At 43.3% G+C, this 21455-nt stretch overlaps 1 protein-coding gene across 6 annotated transcripts in view; it reads right to left on the reverse strand.

The window, feature by feature from the left end:
• ncanb (neurocan b) overlaps positions 1 to 21455 on the reverse strand; it is a 182673-nt gene that overhangs the window by 54787 nt on the left and 106431 nt on the right. For all 6 annotated transcript variants that reach the window (XM_084354923.1, XM_084354927.1, XM_084354926.1 and 3 more), the window contains one exon: positions 5450 to 5566. In XM_084354923.1, coding sequence (XP_084211049.1) covers positions 5450 to 5566 — 117 coding nt within the window. The remainder of the gene's footprint in view (positions 1 to 5449; positions 5567 to 21455) is intronic.

The following is a 21455-nucleotide window of genomic DNA, read 5'->3' on the forward strand; positions in this document are numbered from 1 at the left end:
TCAGATCTAATCATCATGATTGGAGTTGTGGCCAGACTGTGTGTGGAAGTGCAAAATAATATTTAAAAAAGCATCAGGTGTGCTTCCTGTCGAGCAGAAAACCAACTCGAGGACATTGCTGTGTGCAGATAGAGGATGTTGCTATTCAATTTATTTTGCTGAAATTGACCTGGGAGTTTTTCAAACCACCTGTGAACCTGACTGAACGTTACTGTAATAGGATGGCCGAGATGTGTTTGCCTTTCTCACATGTGGTGGGCTACTTTATTCCCGCCAGCACTCCGGCTGTTCTTTCCGACTGATTTGCTTGAGGAATTGAGGAGGAATTAAAAAGCCGATAATGGAGAAAGAGGAGAAAGTGGAGCAGGAAAGAAAAAGCAAGACGACCGCCGGAGCGTGTATCACTTCGGCCAAATTGTCGAGGCTCCTCTGAAGCAGCTCAGCTACTGTCATCTACTCTAATTCAACATGCAAAGGATGGAGAAAATGGAGGAGGGACAGGGGTCAGAAGACAGGAAGAGAGAACAGTGGGATCAGAGTAATTTCCTCCTTTGAAGAGGATGATTTATTCATCTTGACCCCAGAACCCGTTCTGCATTTGGGTAATCCAGAAAGCACACGTCGAGGAGCCATGAAGTAAACAAAGCATTTATGTGTCTGTTTCTATTTGCTGGTTATTCCAGGTGCACGACCGTCTCACAATCATTTACCTGCCTGTTCTCTTTTTCCCTCCTGACTGACAGACTGCCTGATGGGCTGATTGAGGTCTTTCTGAAGAACAAACAGAGGTCGACCGGAAATAATTTCCCTAACTCCTGCTCCAGTTAGAATCACAGTGATTTGCTGATCTGTGTTCAGTAATAGACTGAGACAGGTTAATGCGTTTCCTTCACAACAAACCGCATCTGAACTCAACAGAAATAGCTGCTGCTGTCAAACAGAATGAGATTTCATTTTCAAGATACACAAAGATGGACACAATATAAATGTAAAACAAGGATGTGTCTTAACCTTTAAAACTAATCACTCTTTTTGTGAGCTCTTGATTTAAAATAAACTAAAAATATTGTACTTAAAAACCCATTTTAAACTGTCAGAGGTTAGACATAGACATGTCAACATCAGGCAATAAAATGTTGAGGTTACCTCGCTTTCCATGCGTGCGAGACTGGTCACTTTTAAAGAATCAGCCACGTTACATGTAGGAAAACACAGAAAAAGTGAAAAGCAGAACTATGTAGTTGACAAATCAGACTCTACTTAATTGCGTGTTTCCTCAGGTGTCAATGAAGTGTGAATGTTCAAACTGTTTCTGGGTGTAGCACCTCTTGAACATTTTACACTGACATCAACTGAAAATTAAGTCATCTACCAGCATGTTGACTTTGGTAACTGAACAAAGTCAGTCTGCTGATGAGGGCCTGTAAAACAATTGAAAGTATCAGCACCAGTGAGTATTTGTTTTGTATAGTTCAAAGAATGAATTGTGCAAAATTAGTAGGTATAGCTATCGTGACATCATCATTGTGAAAGTTTGGCATTTCTGCTGTTTCCATCTCTTTTTTTTTGTTGAATATGTTTAAGTAAAGTTCTGGACATATTGCTGCTTTAACAGCGGTGCAACACTGTGTCTTCAGCTACTGCTGTACTGGAAACTGCAGTAATTAGAGAAAAACACACAATTTGTTCTGGTTTCACACTGTGAGTGCCATTTCCTAAAGTTTAAATGCTATGTGCTCTTGCATACTGAGTGGGTTGTTTGGTCTGAACTGTTCTGTAGAATGGACAGGATCTGGTGTATGCTTTAGAAGATGGATGCAACACAGACTTTGAGCCATACTTTGACTTTGCTGCACAGCTTGATTGATCTTCTATCAACTTAAAGGCTCTGCACACCCACACTGGTGATTTCAATTGCTCTGTCTGATTAGATTTCTGCTCAGGCTTGGAATCACTACTACTAATAACCGACGGTGAAGTTGTAAGATGTCCTAGCGTGACGAGTTCAGCAAAACAGAAAGATGAAATGCACAGTGATCTTTTCAAAACATTTGCTGAACAGCAGGACAGACAGACATATCATAACTACCTGCTTTTTCGTGTAAACACAAGACAGATTAGAGACAATATTATCTGGACATAATCAGTGAAGAATGCCCCTAGGGGTTTTTTATATCTTTGTTTTGGGCTATATTTTATTCTCTCATATGTGTGAACAAATGTTCATTCCAGCTGTGGGGAAGGAAAATCTAATTCATTACTGTGTCTCAACACATGGCCATCAAAGTGACAGGCTGTGTTGTGTCTCATTAATCACTTATTCCGCTGCAGGAGCCAGACTTAACCAAACGGTCCTGATGAGCAATGGGATACTATAACTTATAGCTTACGTTTTTTTTTTTTTTTTTTTTTACAAGGGTGTTATATTGTATGCTATGGTCCATGTGTCTTGACTGACAGCCCTGAATCAATTCAGGCTGAGCCAGGAATACAGATGAAGGGACAGACTTCATAAAGATGAGTTGGAGTGCTAACGCTGAGACGTCCACAGTTGCTTCTTCGTCTCTCTCTCCCCTAACCTCATAAATATTAACTACAGACCCACAGTAGAAACATAGGCCATCAATAATGCAGCTCCCCAAAACGCTTCTTCCCAAATAATTGCAGCTACGAGCCAAGTCCTGGAGACAGCCTCTAAGGTGCTGCAGCTGTGGAGCCACTGCCTCATTTTTCCTAAATAATCAGTTCACATTAAGATCAGAAGCAGTGCAGGGGATATTGGTTTATATGCCTCTGCTGCTATTATTATTTAGTTAGTTTCTCGAGCCTCTTTAAGGCACACATGCAGCAACATTCAGTACACACTTCTATCTTGCACAAGGGACAGTCCAGCAGATGGTTGTAATGCAACACTTAAGGATGTCAACTGCCATACAACTCAGCAGAAGAAGAAGATGGTGATGGACGTATAATGACTGGATACAGCAGTGATTCCCACACATTTATTTATATATTTGGTGTCCAATTTTAGCATTTAATTTTTTTTAAATCCATCTGAGAGGATGACAACATCCAAAAAGTCTTTTTGGGCCCCTGTGCTTCACAAGACGTCATTATTACATTACTATGTCAAATTAGCATCAAAGCCTGGTTCTCTTCTTGGGGCTTTGAGCAAAAGATGTCTCCTAATATTTTCAGGAACATGGCAGGTAAGGAGCTGTTTTTGTCCGATGCTAATGTTCTTGTAATGTTTAATATTTAACAGCACAGAATTAGAGCGAGTCCCTCTGCGCTTACTAAATTCTTAATCTATCCAGTTTCATCATTGTCATCATCATCAGTGAATCTTGTGATTGGTTAGCTCGCTTTACCCGAAACTGTCTCGTCCCTGCAACGTTGCTGCTTTCATTTACAACACAGCCGAACCAGCATTTTCAAGTGTTACCCAGTCTTTACGTGGGAAACCTGCTCAGAGAACAGTTCCTGAACATTTCAGGTAAGGACTGCATGTCTGAAAAGGACTTAAGTCTTATTTTTACAGTCAATTATTCACATTAACAATAAATCAACCATACAGTTAATTAACGAAAATGGTTAAAATAAGTCATTATATATGAAAAAAACAATATAACAATATAACAATGTAAGTGTTTGAAACTGAAGGATACATTAATGAGTGATGAACTTAAGGAGACAAGAGTTGCAGCTTTGAAATGCAAAACAGTATTTAAGGCATGCTTTTCCTCCATAACAGCACTGTGTTAACTTGGTAAAATTGTGGTCAAGCATTCACTATTACAGGCAATTAACCTTTTTGCCTTTGCCCGTAATCATTATAAAAAAAATCAGATATGCAGCTGTTTAGCAACATAATCAACACCAAACAGGGAAAGGCAATTAAGCACTCCTGAGAGAAGAAAGCCAAAGGAAAGTCACGCAAGCGCAGAGTTAATCAGTAAATAACAAATATTTCATGAATGCGTTTCTCTCCCAACTTTTCAGCTGAAATGTCATCATTTATTTCAACTGCCTACAAAAAGCCATTACCTTTGCTCTCATTCAATAACAAACCCTGACCAAATCGACTGCTGCAAATCATTAGAAACTACATGTGTGTGTAATTCATGCAGTTAGCATGCATTTGTCACAAATTATTGATCCAGCACCAGATTGTGGATTGATCTCCAACGGCATTCACACTAAGCCACACCTAAATGTTGCATAATGTGTACTTTTGGGTATAAAGCATTAAAGGTTATTGATAAACAGACCCATGACAATAGGCCTCTAATGACCTCTGACCCCTGATCTGTGACCTCTTACCATGAGTTATGGCCCTTCAGACCTCAGCTGGGCCTGTTGTCTCTGTGTGCATGAATATGGAACACATGGAGCTCAAGACGCCGGACACAACGTTCAACATGCTGCGTGGTCTTTAGTAATTCAGGAGGTTCATGGAAAGGAAATCTGCCGGTTTATTTGACTGTTTATTTGATCTTTAAAGTGATTCCGCTCACATAAACACCAATGTAGCTTCTGTGCATGATCAAATATTCACTATGGTTTAACCCGCAGTTCTTTGGCCAAGACCCAGAATCAGTGGTGCAGGCTAAAAGCCGTCAACAACAACTTTGTACCAACTGTGATGTGTTAAAGCTCTATTGAACCCTGTGGGGTTCACGCTGCTGATTTTTTGAAAGTCTCATAAAAAGCGAGAAATTCACTTTGATATTTTCCGCCAATGCTGCATCTTCTTCTTCTTCTTCTTTTTCTTCTCTTTATTTTCTTTTCATTTCTGTCTTCCGTCTTCTGCATCAGCATGCGCCACCACTCCAGCACTTTAATCAACTGCTCTATCCCCCACTGAGCTCGAGCATGGTTCCTCTGTGGCCCATGTGTCCTTGCATGTCTCTCACATACACACACACACACACACACACACACACGCACGCACACACACACACATGCAACACAAACAGCATGCAGTCGCTTTCTGACAGCCACATTCTCCCATCACACAGCTCAGTGGAATGATGAGCTGCTTTCTACTCTTGGGGCAGGGGGTGAAACACACACTTGCACAAAAACACACACACACAGCTGAGCACACATCAGCAACCTCTGTCACAACTGGATGACCTGCACCATATGGATATTTCCAGCTTACTTTCAGCCTGGGAGCTTGAGTCGAAACTAGAGGACCTGACAGGAAAAGCTCCTCTTGGCTTTGTGTGCATTGAGGTCGGATCCAAAGATGTTTTAACAAAGAAGGAAACATAACACGAGGGAAAACACCCTCCTGAGTTCATCGCACAGTAGAGTACATGTGTTAAATGCTAAACCAACATATGCTTGTCTGTCCTCCCTTATGCCCAATGACACAGCAATCTGTCTGCAGCTGCCGACCTCTGAGGTGTCCCCGCTCAGCCCTGACCTGGCAGTGACTCACCGATCTCGCAGCTCTCTCCAGAGAAGCCCTGTGGACAGTAGCAGCTATAGCCGTCACCTTCCTGCAGGCAGCTCCCTCCGTGGAGACAGGGGTTGGTCTGGCACGGGTTGTTCTCCACTGTAAAGGCAGACGGTGAGGAAGAAGGGAGGAGGGTTAACTGACAAATGTGAATTTATAATTCATTTTACAGAGAAAGAACATTATGAAAGTGCTTTGAATGTTGACAAACTTGGACGGGCGATGAGCCAGCATTATGCCCCTCTCATTATCCTTACCGAGCCCTTCCTCCCACTGCTCTCTGACAGAGACAGAGGAAGAGTGGAACGGGCAGACGGTACGTAGACTCGTCCCTGTCCCTATGACTTTCTACAAGGTGACGGATTGGCTGTTGTTGCGACTGCCATGCCCCTGTTTATCATGACTGATGCTCGCCAGGCGAAGGACAATGTGCTGAGTCGACCCCCTACTGCCGTTCTCCTGCCTCACATCCCAGGTCCTACTGATGAGCCAAGGTCCTCATAAATTAGCTGATCATCACCCAGTCGTACATACCAGCGCGGGCACCTATTTTTATGGCACATTACAGCTTTGCAGAGGAGGTAATAAACACATTTTACGTTGCTGAGCTATAACTCCATGCCTCTTCATGGGGAATGTTTTGGCGGATGAATGAGGGAGATTGAGGAGATTAAGTCGTAATTATTGCTCTTATATTTTAGGATGGGAGGAGGAGAGTTTGACAAGGACGGCTAGAGCGCAGAGCAGGCGTCAGGATTTTTTATTCTGTGTGCAAAGGAGGACTGTAGGGAACTGGCTAGATTAACTGTCTTTTTATTATCCAATCGTGATAGGATTGCAGCCCCTGACACAATCTGTCAGGCCATCTAATACAGTGCATCTTCACCATAACAACACCCAGACTCACTTAATGATGTATGAGTGGAGAGATGCTGAACAGAACACAGAGTGCAGTTCCCCTGAAAGTCTGGGAATACCGTCATTTGTGTGTGTGTGTGTGTTTATACATATGTGTGTGTGTGTGTTTATGGATGTTTGTGTGACCCTGACTCATTGCAGGCTGCTGATATATACAGTAATACGAGCGTGTGTTCAATTTCCTGTGTAACAGGGAGATAGACTCCCACTGCTGCAGAGAGGCTTCTGTTGATACACTGGGCTGGGGTGATGATGAAAAGGCTGCCTTTGAAAATGCATAAAAGTGATTCGCTGAAGGAGGAAACCATTAGAGAAAGGCTAATTTCTTAAATCAACAGCAGGGAGGAAAAAACAACACCGTACGTGCTTGGAAAACATATATTGCTAAAAGGTTAACGACGTTCTGATGGAGATAGTAAAATCTTTAGGTGAGCAGTGCGTGAAACTTAAAATAAAATAAAACAAATGCGATGCCTGATTGGGTGTAAAAATGTCAGATGATGGAGGAGAGAAAATGTGGAAAAGGTGAAAAGGAGCTGTTTGAGTCATCATCCATCCATCCATCCATCCATCCACCCACCCATCATCCATCCATCCATCCACCCATCATCCATCCATCCATCCATCCATCCATGGGTATGAAAGTGGCATCGTTCACAAGCAAGGATGGGGTGCGGTTCACCTTCTAGCACCTTCAAGATAGCTCACTAACACTGTCACAGTTATGATAAATCATGATGTCAATGTCAAAAAGACCCATTGTGATGTGACTTGTGTACTGTCCAAGCGCGCTCAAGTGATTAGTTTGCTGCTGTCGCATTTTCACAACATGACTAAGATCTCCGTTCTGCCGTTCAATCAAGCGAGAGTGGATGAAAGCATGTCACTGACTTCAGCGTGTTTTCATGAGGGAAAGTAGGTGGAGGTAGGAGATTATCAGCCAGAACCTCGGTTGCTTCCACTGCTGCTGTCCACTGCAACGCTTCAGGCAAATTAGGTAATGTGATGTGAAAAGCTATTTCAGCTCAAACTTGGACTAAAATCACTCCGGGTGCCAAAATACATTTCTGGAGAACAAACCTCTCAAGGCAGCTTGTGTATCACTTTTATACACAACCTGCCTTGTGTGTACTTTTAACCCATTACACTTTTACAGCAAAATTCAGATATGCCATGGCAAAGATCAAACTGCCTGAGGCAAGAGTTTAGTGAGCAAATACAAAAATAATAAATTAACAAAATAAACTGGTCAAATTATCATGACATTCGCTATCATTTAAAGCTGCTATAAGGAACAGTCATGTTTTGTTGATTCTGGCGGCCCCTGCGGTCAAAAGGGGTACTAGCACCACCACCTTGTGTTGTAGAGATCTATAGATTACATGTAGAGCTAGCGTGGTTGCTCGGTAATGGTAGATTTGTTGAGCTAAAGCTAAAGTTATCATCATTCCCTAATAATGTTATGTCTTCGTAAATAATAAGCCAAATGAGACCTGACTACAGAGCAGCTTCTTTCTCAGGCTGTGAGACTGTTAAAAAACTGCTTGTGGTGTGTTTAAGTTAGTTAACTGTACCTGTGTGCTCTGCAAACCCATCCCTATGCATTATTCTGCCTGAGTCACACTTGCACTGCCAAAGATAAGTCTGACAGTTTTAGTATTAAACCTCAGCTACACAAACGCCTCCTCCACTTTGAATCACAGCCGAGGCGGACATGTATCTTCTGCAGTGCAGAAGGCAGTGATGCACACAGTGTAACTGACAGCTGAGGACCGGGTCATCAAGTAACCTCAGCGAGGAAGGCTTCAGTAGCCAAAAGGTGAACTTCTCATGGCTGTTCTCCCAGTCCATCACGCCGCAGAGGGCTTGTGTTGCTATTTGCATGAATACAGCACAGGGTTTTTCTTTGGCATCGTGAAAAGTGAGAGTGACATATCTTAAAAAGAAATCCGTAAGCTTCTTAAGATTTAAGTCGATGGCATCAACAGCTGATAGGGCAAAGCTAGCGTGTGACAACTGTTCGTGTGTGGGCACGCGTGTGCTCAAAGCCTTATAAACTTTAAAAGTGCATTCCGATTGGTTTTACGCCACAAAAGAACCCGTTTGTTGACTCAATTTGACCAGTTCAAGCAAAACTTCCTTAATTATGAGATGAAAAGGACTCTTCCTCAACTAAAAGCACTGATAAATGGTGGCAGGGCTGTCTCCGAGCTGAGCTGAGCTGAGCTGTAGCAGAATAGGACATTGATCCAATCTGTAGGCAATTAGTAACGACTTATTACACACAAATGAGACTGCGTTCCTCACCAGCTGTCCACAAACAGTAGCCTGCAGTCGTAGAGGTGACATCATACAGTGCACAGACATGAGGCAGCACTTTTGAAGAAGATTGTGTTGAGAAATCTTCTGCATAAATGGATGAACTTGCACGGTATCAGCGAAAAAGAGATGACTGGTTCAGTGTTTAAACATTCATTTGTTTGGATGACATTTTGCGGTTTTCATAATTAGTAATCTGCGTGCTAGCGCGCATGTGTGTGCAAACACATGGAAATTAATATGCAAGTGAAAAACAGATTAAAAAAGGAATGAGACAGAGGGAGAGAGAGAAACAGGAAGGAGAGGATACACATTAAAATTTAGCATAGAGAGGCACACGCATGAACGAGAGACATGGACTGAGAAAGAGAGAGAGAGGGAGAGAAAATGTCAGCGAGGGAGGGACAGAAAGTCACAGTGGGAGCTATCATACATTTCCTCCTCTCTTAATGCTTGCTGCTAGCTTATGATTAATTACACACTGGTCTCAAAATAGGTCGCCTCTTCCATTCCTTCTGTGCATCTTCTTTTTTTGTGTGTGTGAAAGACAGAAAGAGAGTCCAAAAAAGAGGGAGGAGACAGACGCCCCTGTATGTAAAAGAGAAACGTAGATAGGGAGGTGTAACGAAAGAGAGCCATGCTAAGACTTACATGGGTTCAGCTCTCAGGTCTAATAGATGATGTAAAGTCTTCTCCCCTCGCATTGAGCAGATACTGAATCATCCCTTCCGAGTTTCTTGAAATATGTTCTCTGTGTGACATTTTACTGCTCTACGGGGTCATCTTAAGTTTTTTCTAAGCCTCTCAGGAGAGAGATTATCTAAACGTCGTGGCATATTCGGAAAAAGCTACTCCCCGATGTCAACTCATACATACAGGCAGGATTTAGAATGGACCATAAAAGAGGATTGCGATAAGGGAAATGTCTTGCATCCCATGAAGTCTGAAGCTGAGCGGTTAGCAGATTCAACACATACGGGGTCCTGCAGGAAAAGCTTGTGCTGACAGAAACACTGAACGTGTGACACACAGAGCAAAACTGCACACACAAGCACTTACATTTAGTGTATGTACACCTGCTTATCGCCTGCCGCGTTGCTGTGCTTGGACTCACTGAACCTTGTAATAGCTTTGCTGAGACAGAGATCATGCCTCGGCCTGTTCGAGTGTTCCCCATCTATGAGCGTGATAAGCCATCACCTGGGCCCGGCAAGAGCTGCCCCGTTAAAATTTAATGCTACAGTACGTCTCTAAAAGGTACTGAGGCACACAGAACAGTTAGAGCCATATGGATGGTTGCGCTTAACTGCGAAGTATGGCCTTAAACGCAGTCGGTGTCGTCATCACTGTGACGGCTCGACGAGTCTGAAGAGTGAAATATTCATACTGTCGCTAGCATGGTGGCTACAGTGAACATGTGTTTTATGTGTTTAGTGATGTCACAGAGCAAAGAAAGGCATATATTATACATTAGTGTTAGTGGCTTTGTCAGTGCTGAATGCAACCCTAACCAGCAGCAACAACACATCTGGAAAAGGACTAAATAAAGACTTCTCAACAGATGATTCAGTTATTTCAGGTGATGGTGTCATACTCATCAAAACACATACTGAAACCTGGAAACACAGCGACATCGCAACAGCCAACACCAACAGAGCAGTTGACACTGTTTACCCAGATTATCCTGGCATCGCCAGACTAATTCACAAATGCACATTAGTCCGGTCTCTCTCGATTCATTTTCGATTTCCAAGGGGTGTTATCAATGGCCGCAGACCAGAATGCCTCAGGATGCAGTTGAATAGATCTACCGACCAATGAGAGCAACCTAATGTGTAATGTTTTGTTGAGTGACACAAGTTGGAGCAGTTTTTTCAAGCTGGAATAAAATGGCAGCCTGGTCACAATTGTTCTCAAATGACAGCTAAACAGTTGTTTCTTGTTTTATCTTGGTAAATGTATTCCTCATTTCTTTTCGGATTACCTTATTAGTTCCACCTGTTTCTTATTAGTCTCCCCTGCAGTTTGTATTTAAGCTTGTGTTTTCCACTCACTAGTTTGTCTTTTTTCGCCCTGCATGATCACGCCTGTTCCCCCGGTCCCGTGTTCTCGATTACCAGATCTCTGCAGTGAGTGTAATGACGCATATACACATAAAACTGACGGCCAGAACTATGAAAAAAAGTTTCTTTAAAAACAGGCATTTAAGAATGTGCTGAAGTTCACATCAGAGAATATATAGCATGAACTGTTCCAGGCAATTCAAAGCTGATAATTAGGTGCAACGACTGTCTGGCTGAACTTGAGCGCTGCTCACTGAGTCATCTGCACGAGTCCAAGTTTCCATCTCTCCTTTGACAGGATGGACAGAGCAGACGGACTCACAGGTAGCAATATGATCCATGTATCAACGTGTCCCCAGACAGTACAGTCACTCTCTGCAGATGAGCTACAATTACTGCCACGGCAAGCTGAATCACACCGGAGGATATATGAAACCTATTTCTGCTGAAATATAGATAACACCTCTCTCTTGCACAACGATGCAGACCCCGGCGCAGTTTCAGATTACTTCAAAGTGATTGATTTACAGAGGTGAGCCATATAAGGGCGAACAGGGAAGGCGAGGAGGTGGTGGAGGAGAGAAGAAGAGATGGAGAGGAGACAGAGGTTACGTTTACTTGTCGGTGGAGATGCTCTGGTTTGGTGCTGATGATGTCAGTCTGCAAAGTCAGACAATCTAATGTGTGCAGAGGCTCACGGTCTGCTGTATGTGGAGTATTACACCCTTCAGCCCTATGGTCCATGAGGTCATACACACCACAGGGAGGGTCAGCACTGCCTCGTCTCCCTGAAACCAAGCTTCCACCTCTGCCTTTTAACCCTCTGCACCAGCTGTTAGTCTGAACCAGTGGTGTGCAAGATAAATTGGGAGATGATTAACAAGACAGAAAAGAAGAAAAAACACGTTCTGCTACACAAAATAGGGAGATCAGAGCACCTGGTCGGTTACTGAAGCTGCACAAGGACAACTGACAACTTCGATACTTGCCCAATCGAGGCTTGAACCCGGCTCGGCCACCTGAAAGGCTGCCGTCCTTTGAGAAGGAGTTCATATCTTAGAGGGGGAGGTTGTAGATGGAGCAGGTGTAGCGATGTGATTACTGCACCCGGCCTGAGCGGAGCAGCCTCTGACAAACTAGGATTGATGAGCACCGCGGGGGAGGGAGCAGCTATTTCTGTCCGTCTGACCACATGCGGGGCCCTGTGTCTGGCTTTGTATACCTTACACCACCTTTGTGTGTGTGTCCAGGGGTGAAAGGGATGAAAACAAGACTGCAGTCGGTTGTGTCAAACATCCCACGTGTAATCCATTACAGTAATGCGTTAATTATTAATGAACACACCGAGAGTTGCAATCAACACTGGGATACTCAAATAACCAGGGCTCACCTGCCAATATATAAACCTGTTCCAAGTTATTATTAAGTTACTTGGTGCTATTATCAATTTACAGTCATATCTGTATGGTGTAAGCAGACCCACAGGTGTATGTGACATGAGGACATGCACCGTGTATAAGTTAGAGTTCTTCCACATAAATCCACATAAAAATTTTTAGATCCAGAGTCCTCTCCACTTCCAACTTCACCTCTTCTCAACTGCATTACATGTTTTTCCTCTTCTCTGCACAAGCAAACACATCCACACACACACAGGCCTGCACGCACACAAACTATGAGAAAGCATGACACTTGCAATTAGCCACAGTGCCAGAAGCCTGAGACAGCAGAAAGCAGCCGATGCGCTCTTAGTGAGCACCTCGGTGAACCGAGCGTCACACTGAATCAGCCCGGAGAGGACCAGGGAGGAGTAACATGCCAGCAATTCAATACAGCCCAATTCAGCGGGCCCGCTCGGCGAGACTGATGAAGAAATTGAGGGTCTATTGTTACAAGAGTGGCACTTGTGGCGTCTCCTTTCGTCCTAAATAAATTGCATTATCAGGGCTGTCAGAGTGGCAGGAAAATAATCCATCCTGGCTTATCATCACAAACACATTCTATCCACCTTGATTCCCCCCCCCCCCCACTTCTCTGTGTCTTTGCTCTTGTTTTCAGAGGCTTTGTTGAATGAAAATATTGAATCCACCTCGTTTCCTCGTTTTTAAAAATCATCCAGCAATATTCTACATGCACACAATAATGAAAGCAGCAGGCTGACGGTTACTGCCAGTGATGTATCGTGAATTATTCATGTTGTGACTTACACGATTACTGAAAAGAACGTGTTGTTAAACATCAATGCCTCAGTGTATGTATGGATGATGAATATGTCTTCTCTGGCACACAAAGTTGTGCAGGGAGCACAAAGGCAAATGTGTGCGCTCTTGACCTTGAAATGAACTTCACCCTGCGCAGCGAGGACTGTACGGTGAGAGAGCTGGAGGTGCAACAGATGCGAGCTACATGCAAATTAAGTAGTGCAAGCAGATGTGCTGCTTTTCTGACTAAAATTGTGTCTGTGTGTCAGAGTTATGATGACGGCTCATACAATTAAGGTGATTAAAATATGCAGCAGTAGATTAGATATTCTCCAACCACTTCACAGCTTTAAATCAGCATCAAAAATGCAAATGTAAAGTGATAAAGTGATGTAAAGAGCCAGAATGTGGGTAAAACAGGCTGTGTTGTTTCCGTGACTTCCTCCACTGCTTATAGACTGTGTGGAAGTTCAGATTCAGTTAAAATCCCTAAAGCCGTCTGAAAACAAAAGGACAGAAGTGCATCTGAAGTTTCTACTTGAAGTCAGTCATGTCAGATTGCAAAGCGATTCATTGTGGAAACACCAGGCTGCTGCTGCAAAAGAAAAACACACAAGCGTCCCTGGGCATCAAACTAGTTGGATATATTTGTGTGTATGTAAGCAACAGCTGTCGTACTAGACACCTCTTTTTAGTCTTTTTCATCAACTTTGATTAAAAAAAATGAATTAGTTGAACATTGAATAATTATGATTTATTATTATTATGTCTGGGACTGGGAAATCAGAGATTGATATTCAAAGACAATCTGTCTCCACCACAAGATCCCGGATCAAGACGTTTTAATCAGTGGTTACTACAGTGGTCAAACTACAGCGGGCAGGGAGAGGTGGACTCTGTGTTATTAACATTGATGCTTGGTGCTCATACGCAGTTAAAGTTGATTTGTGTTTACCTGCAGTCGATCATTTAATGGGAAGATGCCCTTCACAGTATCATCACAATCTTGTTTACTGTTTACACCCACCCAGATGCAAATTAAAAAAATGCACTACATGTTTATGTTTGTATGTTTATAGCCTAATTATCTTTAGTTAGTCAAGTGACAAACTTTCATTTCGTTATGCAAACCAGTGTTGTTTAATGACAAATAAATCAAACCAGTTTAAACAAATGAGAAAAGCAAGTTTTTTAATATGCATTTTGAAATGTCACTTTACTGTAATAACAAATGTGACTGTGTGATTATTTTGGTTAAATCTGACAGAAGTGAATCGGAAATCAAGCAGTGCCTGCAGAGAATAGTTACTGAGGGATCACATTTGTGGCGTTTTGTCTGCAGCTTTAAAGAAAAAAAAACAAAAAAAAACCGCTGTTTCACTATCTGAAGAAGCTGCTTTGCACTCTTTCCCTCTGTTCTCTCCATTTGATGAGCCATTTTCATCATGTCCCACTGTGATTGGCACAGCTGCTTAGAGGGGACGAGACAAATGATGTGACTGGCTGAGAAGACAATTATTAATCACCAAACCCTCCTATTTATATTCTGCTTCTCCCAGACCTCCTGCACACATTGTACCTCCCAAATATGAACTAAAATAATAAGTATGCGTGGACATAACTTCACTGACCTTGCACTTCACTGACCGGGCGTGTTGTGCAGTTTGTTGCAATTATGCCAGTACAAAAGGCCGTAATCAGAAATCAAAAGCAGGACACACACACACGCACGCACACACACACACACACACACACACACACACACACACACACACACACACAGAGGTTAGGGATCTCACACTATCTCGCCTGCATGTTCGTATTCCACTGTGGATACTATCAAGAAGTTGTTCTGACAGCGGGGCAGCACTATTAGGAGAAGCAAGCCGTGGGCAGGAGGGTTTGCCTGGAGACCTGTTTAAAACTCAACAAAGAACTACTTTACTTGACCTCTGAAAAAGAAGCTTCCCAAAATGCCTCCAAGCCACCATTTGCAATTTGCAAACACAAGCTTTCTCTTTAAAGCTCACCGGATTCGATAGTTCACACACTCACATCAAACACAATAAGAAACCTTCCCCTCCTTGTGACTCCTCATCCCCCCCCCGCCCCCCCCGTCTGAGTCCTCCCCCGCCGGGACAGATCTGTGGGTGTGTCTGACAAGCCCTACATGAAGGGACCCCTCAACCCTTTCACCCGCTGTGGGCTGGCTGCTGCATGATGCGTTGTGACTGATGCTGGGAGCCAAACACCCCTGCTGCCGCTGCTCCGCTCTGCCTTCAGCAACGGGGAGAGTGAGAGGGAGTGAAGTCACTCAGGCAATCTGGCAGCTCGAAAAAACCCCAGCTGGGTGCACTCATCCTCTCCACTGCCACTCCTATGTAGCTAGAAAATACCTCAATTTGAAATCATACATTTCACCGTTAACTTTGATGACGGGTGGCTCCATTTCCGATGGCGTGCTCCGGCATGTGTGACTGGCTGATGCGCTGACAGATACGCGTGTGTCTGACTGCAAATGGAGAATGAAAATGTGAAAGTAACGTCTCAGGGACGCTGCTATTCAAATCTTTTCGGGTGTGCTACACACATAATAGAACCTCTATTTCCACTGTGATATATATATATATTTATATATATATATATATATATATCCAGATCCATCTCGTTTAGAGGTAATAAAAGCAATGTGTTGGCGCAGAGAGAAACTGATCTGAAAAACAACATGGCTGTAGGCTGCTAGTTTGTCTCCATTCTTTGTCCTCTCAGAGGACAGACCTGTTGGATACAGATAGAGAAGTGAAATATTCTTTCAATAAAAGGAAGCAGACTCCTGACGTCTGATCTGATAGCGCCTGAATGCCGCATTGTAACAGCTAACATAACCCGACCAGGTGAGTCTCTCACTGCTTTGCACAGTCACACAATAACTCCACACAGAGGATTATATTCCTTCTGACAGCACCCTGCCAAGCTCTCTGTCTCAATCCATCCTTCCTATCATTTCCCAATTGGTGGCATACAGAGGTGATGTTGTTCGTTGCTTTGTGAAACTCAACGCACCCTCAGGGGCCCTAAGGCTGTAGCTGACAATAAAAAGTAGAAAAATAGGAATTCATCAGGGACTTAATAAAAAAAAAAGCAACCTTCCTCAGTGCATCCCTGACTGTGTTTTTTAATGGGCTGACATATGGCTCAGCAGAGGTCGTCTCTTATCTGGCTTACAGACATGGCTAAATGAGAATGACTACAATAAAATCAGAGGAGATGACGACGCCTGAATGCTCCAACAAGCAGGTGATGTTTCATCTGCAGTGTGAATGCTTAATGTTTTACTCTGCAGTTTTATTCCTTACCGAGCCCGTTGGATTGCCTGTGTGAGCCAAGAGGAGTGGATGGTCAATGTATTTGGCAGGTAACATAATAGCACTAATTATATTGAACTTTAAATCCAAAAAATGGAAAGCAAATGGAAATTTGTACGTGAGGAAAAGGCTACAAATTCTCTCATAACAATGCTGTATGCATATGTGAGCATACGGCTCTTTGTACTAACAAAACAAGCACATGATTAAAAAGCATATGTTGTGTCCAGGGAAACAGAAAAGTGGAGCTTAGCACTAGTTACTGAGTCCAACTGATCTTAAGAGCGCTGCGAGATGAGAAAATATTCGTAAAAACAACAGCAACTTGTTTTTCAGCTCTGCTGTGGATCTGCTACCAGTAACAGTCAAGAGATTCAGACATTCATCTGCCATTATGGGAGCTCTGGGTCATACATTCTCCAAAATAAAATACAGCAGCCTGTGATGGGGCTCCTAGAGGCTGAATAATCACCAGGTTTTGTTGTGGCAGCAAAGATAATAAAGCATTTTTATGTCGCCATAAAAATCCCACTTTAAGACAGCTTCTCTGTGATTTTTTGGGGGGCTCGCTGCAGAATATCAAGAACCCAAATGTTGATGGTGCATTAGCTTTACAAACATAGCTGCTTGTTTCATTGACTTTTACAAGTACAAATCAACATTTTCCACTCCCCAAAATGTCAGCGAACACTCTGATAACAGATATTTTGCTTGAGCTTTCCGCCTGCTACACAGGAAATCCCTCACTGAATTATTTAGTCAGTGTGTTTTACTTTCACAGTTTAAAAACCAACCGCACTGCAAAACTGCAAATATTTGCCTTTCATATTGCTGCTTGCTGTAATGTTCAATGACCTTTTCCAGGAACAGCACTTGACTTGGTCCATGGAGAGACTGAGTATCATGAGCCGTGCTTACACACATGTAAAAACAGCACTTCCTGAATGCTGAAAACATGTCTCCTTTCTCCTGTTTTGATCTTTCCACCAGTATAGCTCTGCTTAAGTTACTCTAGATGTTACAGGCACTCGAGAAGCTTTAGCTCCAAGTGTGACAGCAGCTGTTAGCGATAGCACGAGCATAACCTTGTCAGCAGATGAAGCAGAGTTCATCCATGTTCTGAGAAAAAGCAACCGATTATGTGGCCTCTTCTGCAACCACAGCTCCAATCAAGGAATAGGAATTGATAAGAGTTCATCAAACACTATGTCATTAGTTATTCGTCTTATCAGTCTGATTGTTTATCGATTCCCTTTTTGATTCCTGATCAATTTTCTGTGTGGAAAAAAGTTGTGAAGCCTGTGTGATCTGAATGTTAATGTAACAGGATATTTGCCCTCTGTAACAGACCTGCTGCTTTGCTAGCTCTCATGTGTAGATACACAAATACACAACATTCCTGCAAAATTGAGCTCATGTTGCCTACAGTAGAAAGTTTCAGCTAGTTGTTGCTGTTTCCTGTACCCATACTTGATCATTTTACTGACGATACAACTAGCACTGTTGTCATCTTTCATTGTGAAAGATTTTCTTTCGGGGCTTTTTCGCGGCTCTACTGGACAGGACAGCTTACAGAGAGATGACAGGAAAATAGATGAGAGCGAGGAAGGGTGACGTGCAGCTGACGGCCAGAGCTGGTTGTCCTTCCAGCGCCACAAAATGGGTTAACAATGCATGCTAGTAATATGGGACTTCTTTACTAGCAATATTAGATTAGTATCACTCGCCACTGTATACAGTTTACAGGAGGTCAGCGATTCCAACATAGAGGCTGATCTGAGGAGATCTGATCTGAGAGGCTGATTGGTGCGAATACCCTCAATGTCTCTTACCCGTGAGAAGCATTGATTTGGATGTTTTTGTTTTAAATGCGAGCCCCAATCTGCTGAGGAGGTCACAACTATTTAACCCAGGAATCTAGGCAGCTGTTTAAAGAAAGTGTGGCATTAAGAACTTAAAGCTAATTCAGTGGATTTTGCCACTGGTATGCATTATCATTACGAGCAGTCAGCAATGTCCACAAAAGGCTCATTGTGATTTCTCACCACAGAGTACTTAAGCTCATCTGCAACCCTTTGGTTGCACCGTTATTCCCCCGGTTAACTGGATACATAGCCCATGCTCAGTCAGCACACAGTGGTGTGTAACGGCATTTCATCCCACACCACGATGGAGCCCAGTGTCCCTAAAGGCTGTTCTTCAACAAATCCTATTCATTTAATATGCAGCAGCCAATAGCACGGGATTATATTCAGTGGGAGTGTTTGATATGGAAAAATGGTGGAATTACACCATGAAAAGAAAGAGAGAGGAGAAACTTGAAGACGAAAGCAGATAGAAGGATGACAGATTAGGCGGCGGAAGGATTTGAGGGAGGTGAATCCTTTTTTTGAAAGTCGGCTGCGAGGATCCTGCCGAGACTGAGGATCGTACAGGGGACAGACGCGGTTAGACGGCAATTGACTGCCTCGTGTTGTACCACATCGGAGTTCAAGAGGCTATCAAAACATTATGCCGGAGAGAGTCATAACAATGACCAGAGGAGTAATAAAAGACATAAAGTCATGGAGACGGCGAGTGAGGGAGAGCGAAAAAAGCCTGAAAGCGAGAGACGGAGAGGAGAGAGAATGAATGGAGGAAGGGAAGATGGGAGGGAGAGGCAGGAAAATCAATAGACTTCTATATGCAGCATCGAGAATGTGCCCTCTCGCTGCTCCAGACAGCCTATCCAAGGACTCCAACAGCCTGCAGACAAACTGAACATCTATCCACAGACCCATACTGATAATATGCCACCCCAGCCTGTCCCCGTCTCCATTAATCTCCTTCATTCCCCTCCATCCCCAAACACACACACACACACGCACACGCACACACACACACTTCACCCTACTGGCTCTTCTCCTCCAAATTTAACACTCTAATTTGGTTGAGGGCTGCTCGCCGTGTTATTGATGCTGCCAGAGGTCTGATCCATCTCGAGCCCCGGACAGGGCTTTAGTCAAGACGGCTATAACTCAGAGGCATCCGGCTCTCTGTTTGCCAGAGAATCAGACTGGCGTTGGTAATTTAAAGGCTGGACAGATAGCCGACATCACTGTATCCACTCGACTTGCTTCGTCACCCCTAACGGCTGAATGCCAGCGCTCTGAACCGTTTTGGTAATTTTCCATGCTTGTTGGGATTCTTTGGACTAGGAACAGCTTTTGTAACTTCTTTTTGTGGTGTTACAAACTTCCATAAATGCTGTCTTCAGGATTATACAATATGGAAATGAAGATATGAGTAATTGAAAAAGAAATATAATGCAACGTGTTTACTTTCCCGTGGTGTCTGCAGTCAAGGATTAAGACATATTCAGTTGTGTGTGTGTGTGTTTGTATGTGATGGCGCGACATGTGGGATGGATTAACGAATTTTACTCCTGAGTAAGCCTGGCATGCTGGTGCTTCCTCACATATATTTAGTTTTTTACGTGTGTGTGTGTATGTCTATGTCCACCCATCTGTGTGGGTTTAGCTGGAGGCCAGAGTGATGGGGAATCGGAAAACTGGATGTGGCATTATATAGCAGCGTCTTATCGCTCTGATACATGGCCAAATAGGACATACTGTAGAGGCGCTGAGACTGCTCTGATAACAAATAATGAATGACGAGCGGAAGGAAGTAAAGAAATGTAAAGAAAGAGAGAAGATGAGGAGGAACAGTGTGCTCTCTGGAGGCCCACGGTACTGTGTTACTGTAGTCTCTGATCATTGATTAAAGAGGTTTATGTACTCCCACCTCCCGCATCACAGAGGACACGCTCACCCCTCTCTCCCCCAGCCTTGCTTCCAAGAGCTGTCCATCCTCCTGCCCTTTCCCTCCTCTCTGTCTCTATCTCTCTGCTTTAATGGGCAGACAACCATTGCTGTAATTTTCTCTGTACTATAACTGACAACTACAAAAGGTCACTCGGTGGGAGGGGTCTCATGCTTCTAATCACTCAACACGAGCAGGGACACTCGGTCTGCTCAAATGTCACCGCATCAGGAAGACGGGTAAAGGCAAAAAAGTCCTCTTTTACTCCTCTTTTCGTTTCCTCCAAGTGTCCCTGAGGTGCAATTACAGAAGCCAAGATTTTTATTTTCTGACTGAACTTATGATTATGTGTTGACCTAATTAAAAGATAAGATTATTTTCATGGTCATGCTCCGCTGGAAGCATTCAATAAAGCACTCCACCTCCAGCAAGGAAGACGGTCCTGTGTTGAGCCTTTTGCACTGTTATTGGTTTGCTGCTGTGCTCTCTACTGAAGCCACAGTTTTATCAGAATATCCTCCTCCTGGTGTTATTAAAAGGAAGAGAGGAAGAGGGAAGGCAAGTCCCCCGCTTTATAATCTTCTGTGAACTAGAAAACATCACCTAAAGATGGTCCCCCCCCCCGGGAAGACATACTGCTCAGACAAAGGTCAGTCACTATTGGTAAAAACTGCTGGTCAGTTAACTCCTGAGTGAAGTATTTCACCGCTGGGAAAGATGACCCTTGTATAAAACTGGGCTTAGATGCAGAAGGAAGACGCAAATGTTTTGGTTGATGATACATGACCAGAGAAAACAGAGAAAAAAGGCTGTGGTATTTTATTTTGCTCAGGTAGATAAACCTACAACACCCAGAGTGAACTGCAGCGTTTTGAAGTGTGCTTGTGCTGTGATCCAGACAACTTGAAAGTCGCACATTTCTGACTTCCCACTTGAAAATATAAAATGAAATGGGAGTCGATCTGAACATACTCTTTGTGACCGAGCATGTTAGCATAGAAAAATCAAGGAAACTTACAAAGAAGCAGGGGTCATTACGTCACCTTATCTTACCTTGGTGCCAGACTGTGGTGACAGCTGTACTGACACAAACCCACTTACTGTAAACCCAACATATCTATGTCGTATGGCTTCTGATGAAGAAATGTCTCCAGAAAATGACGATGAACACACTTCAGTGTAGGTTAATGACTGATTTTTTCATGTTCTTTCATTTCATTCCTTCAGACCCTTCCTTCTTTTTTAAGTTCCTTGCCAAAAATGCGGACGTGCAATCTGAAGTCGATGCAGAAAAACGAGCATCAGCCAGAGGACCAGATTT

The sequence above is a fragment of the Pagrus pagrus genome (assembly GCF_965226575.1).
Source record: "Pagrus pagrus genome assembly, chromosome: 6".
Lineage (NCBI taxonomy): Eukaryota > Metazoa > Chordata > Actinopteri > Spariformes > Sparidae > Pagrus > Pagrus pagrus.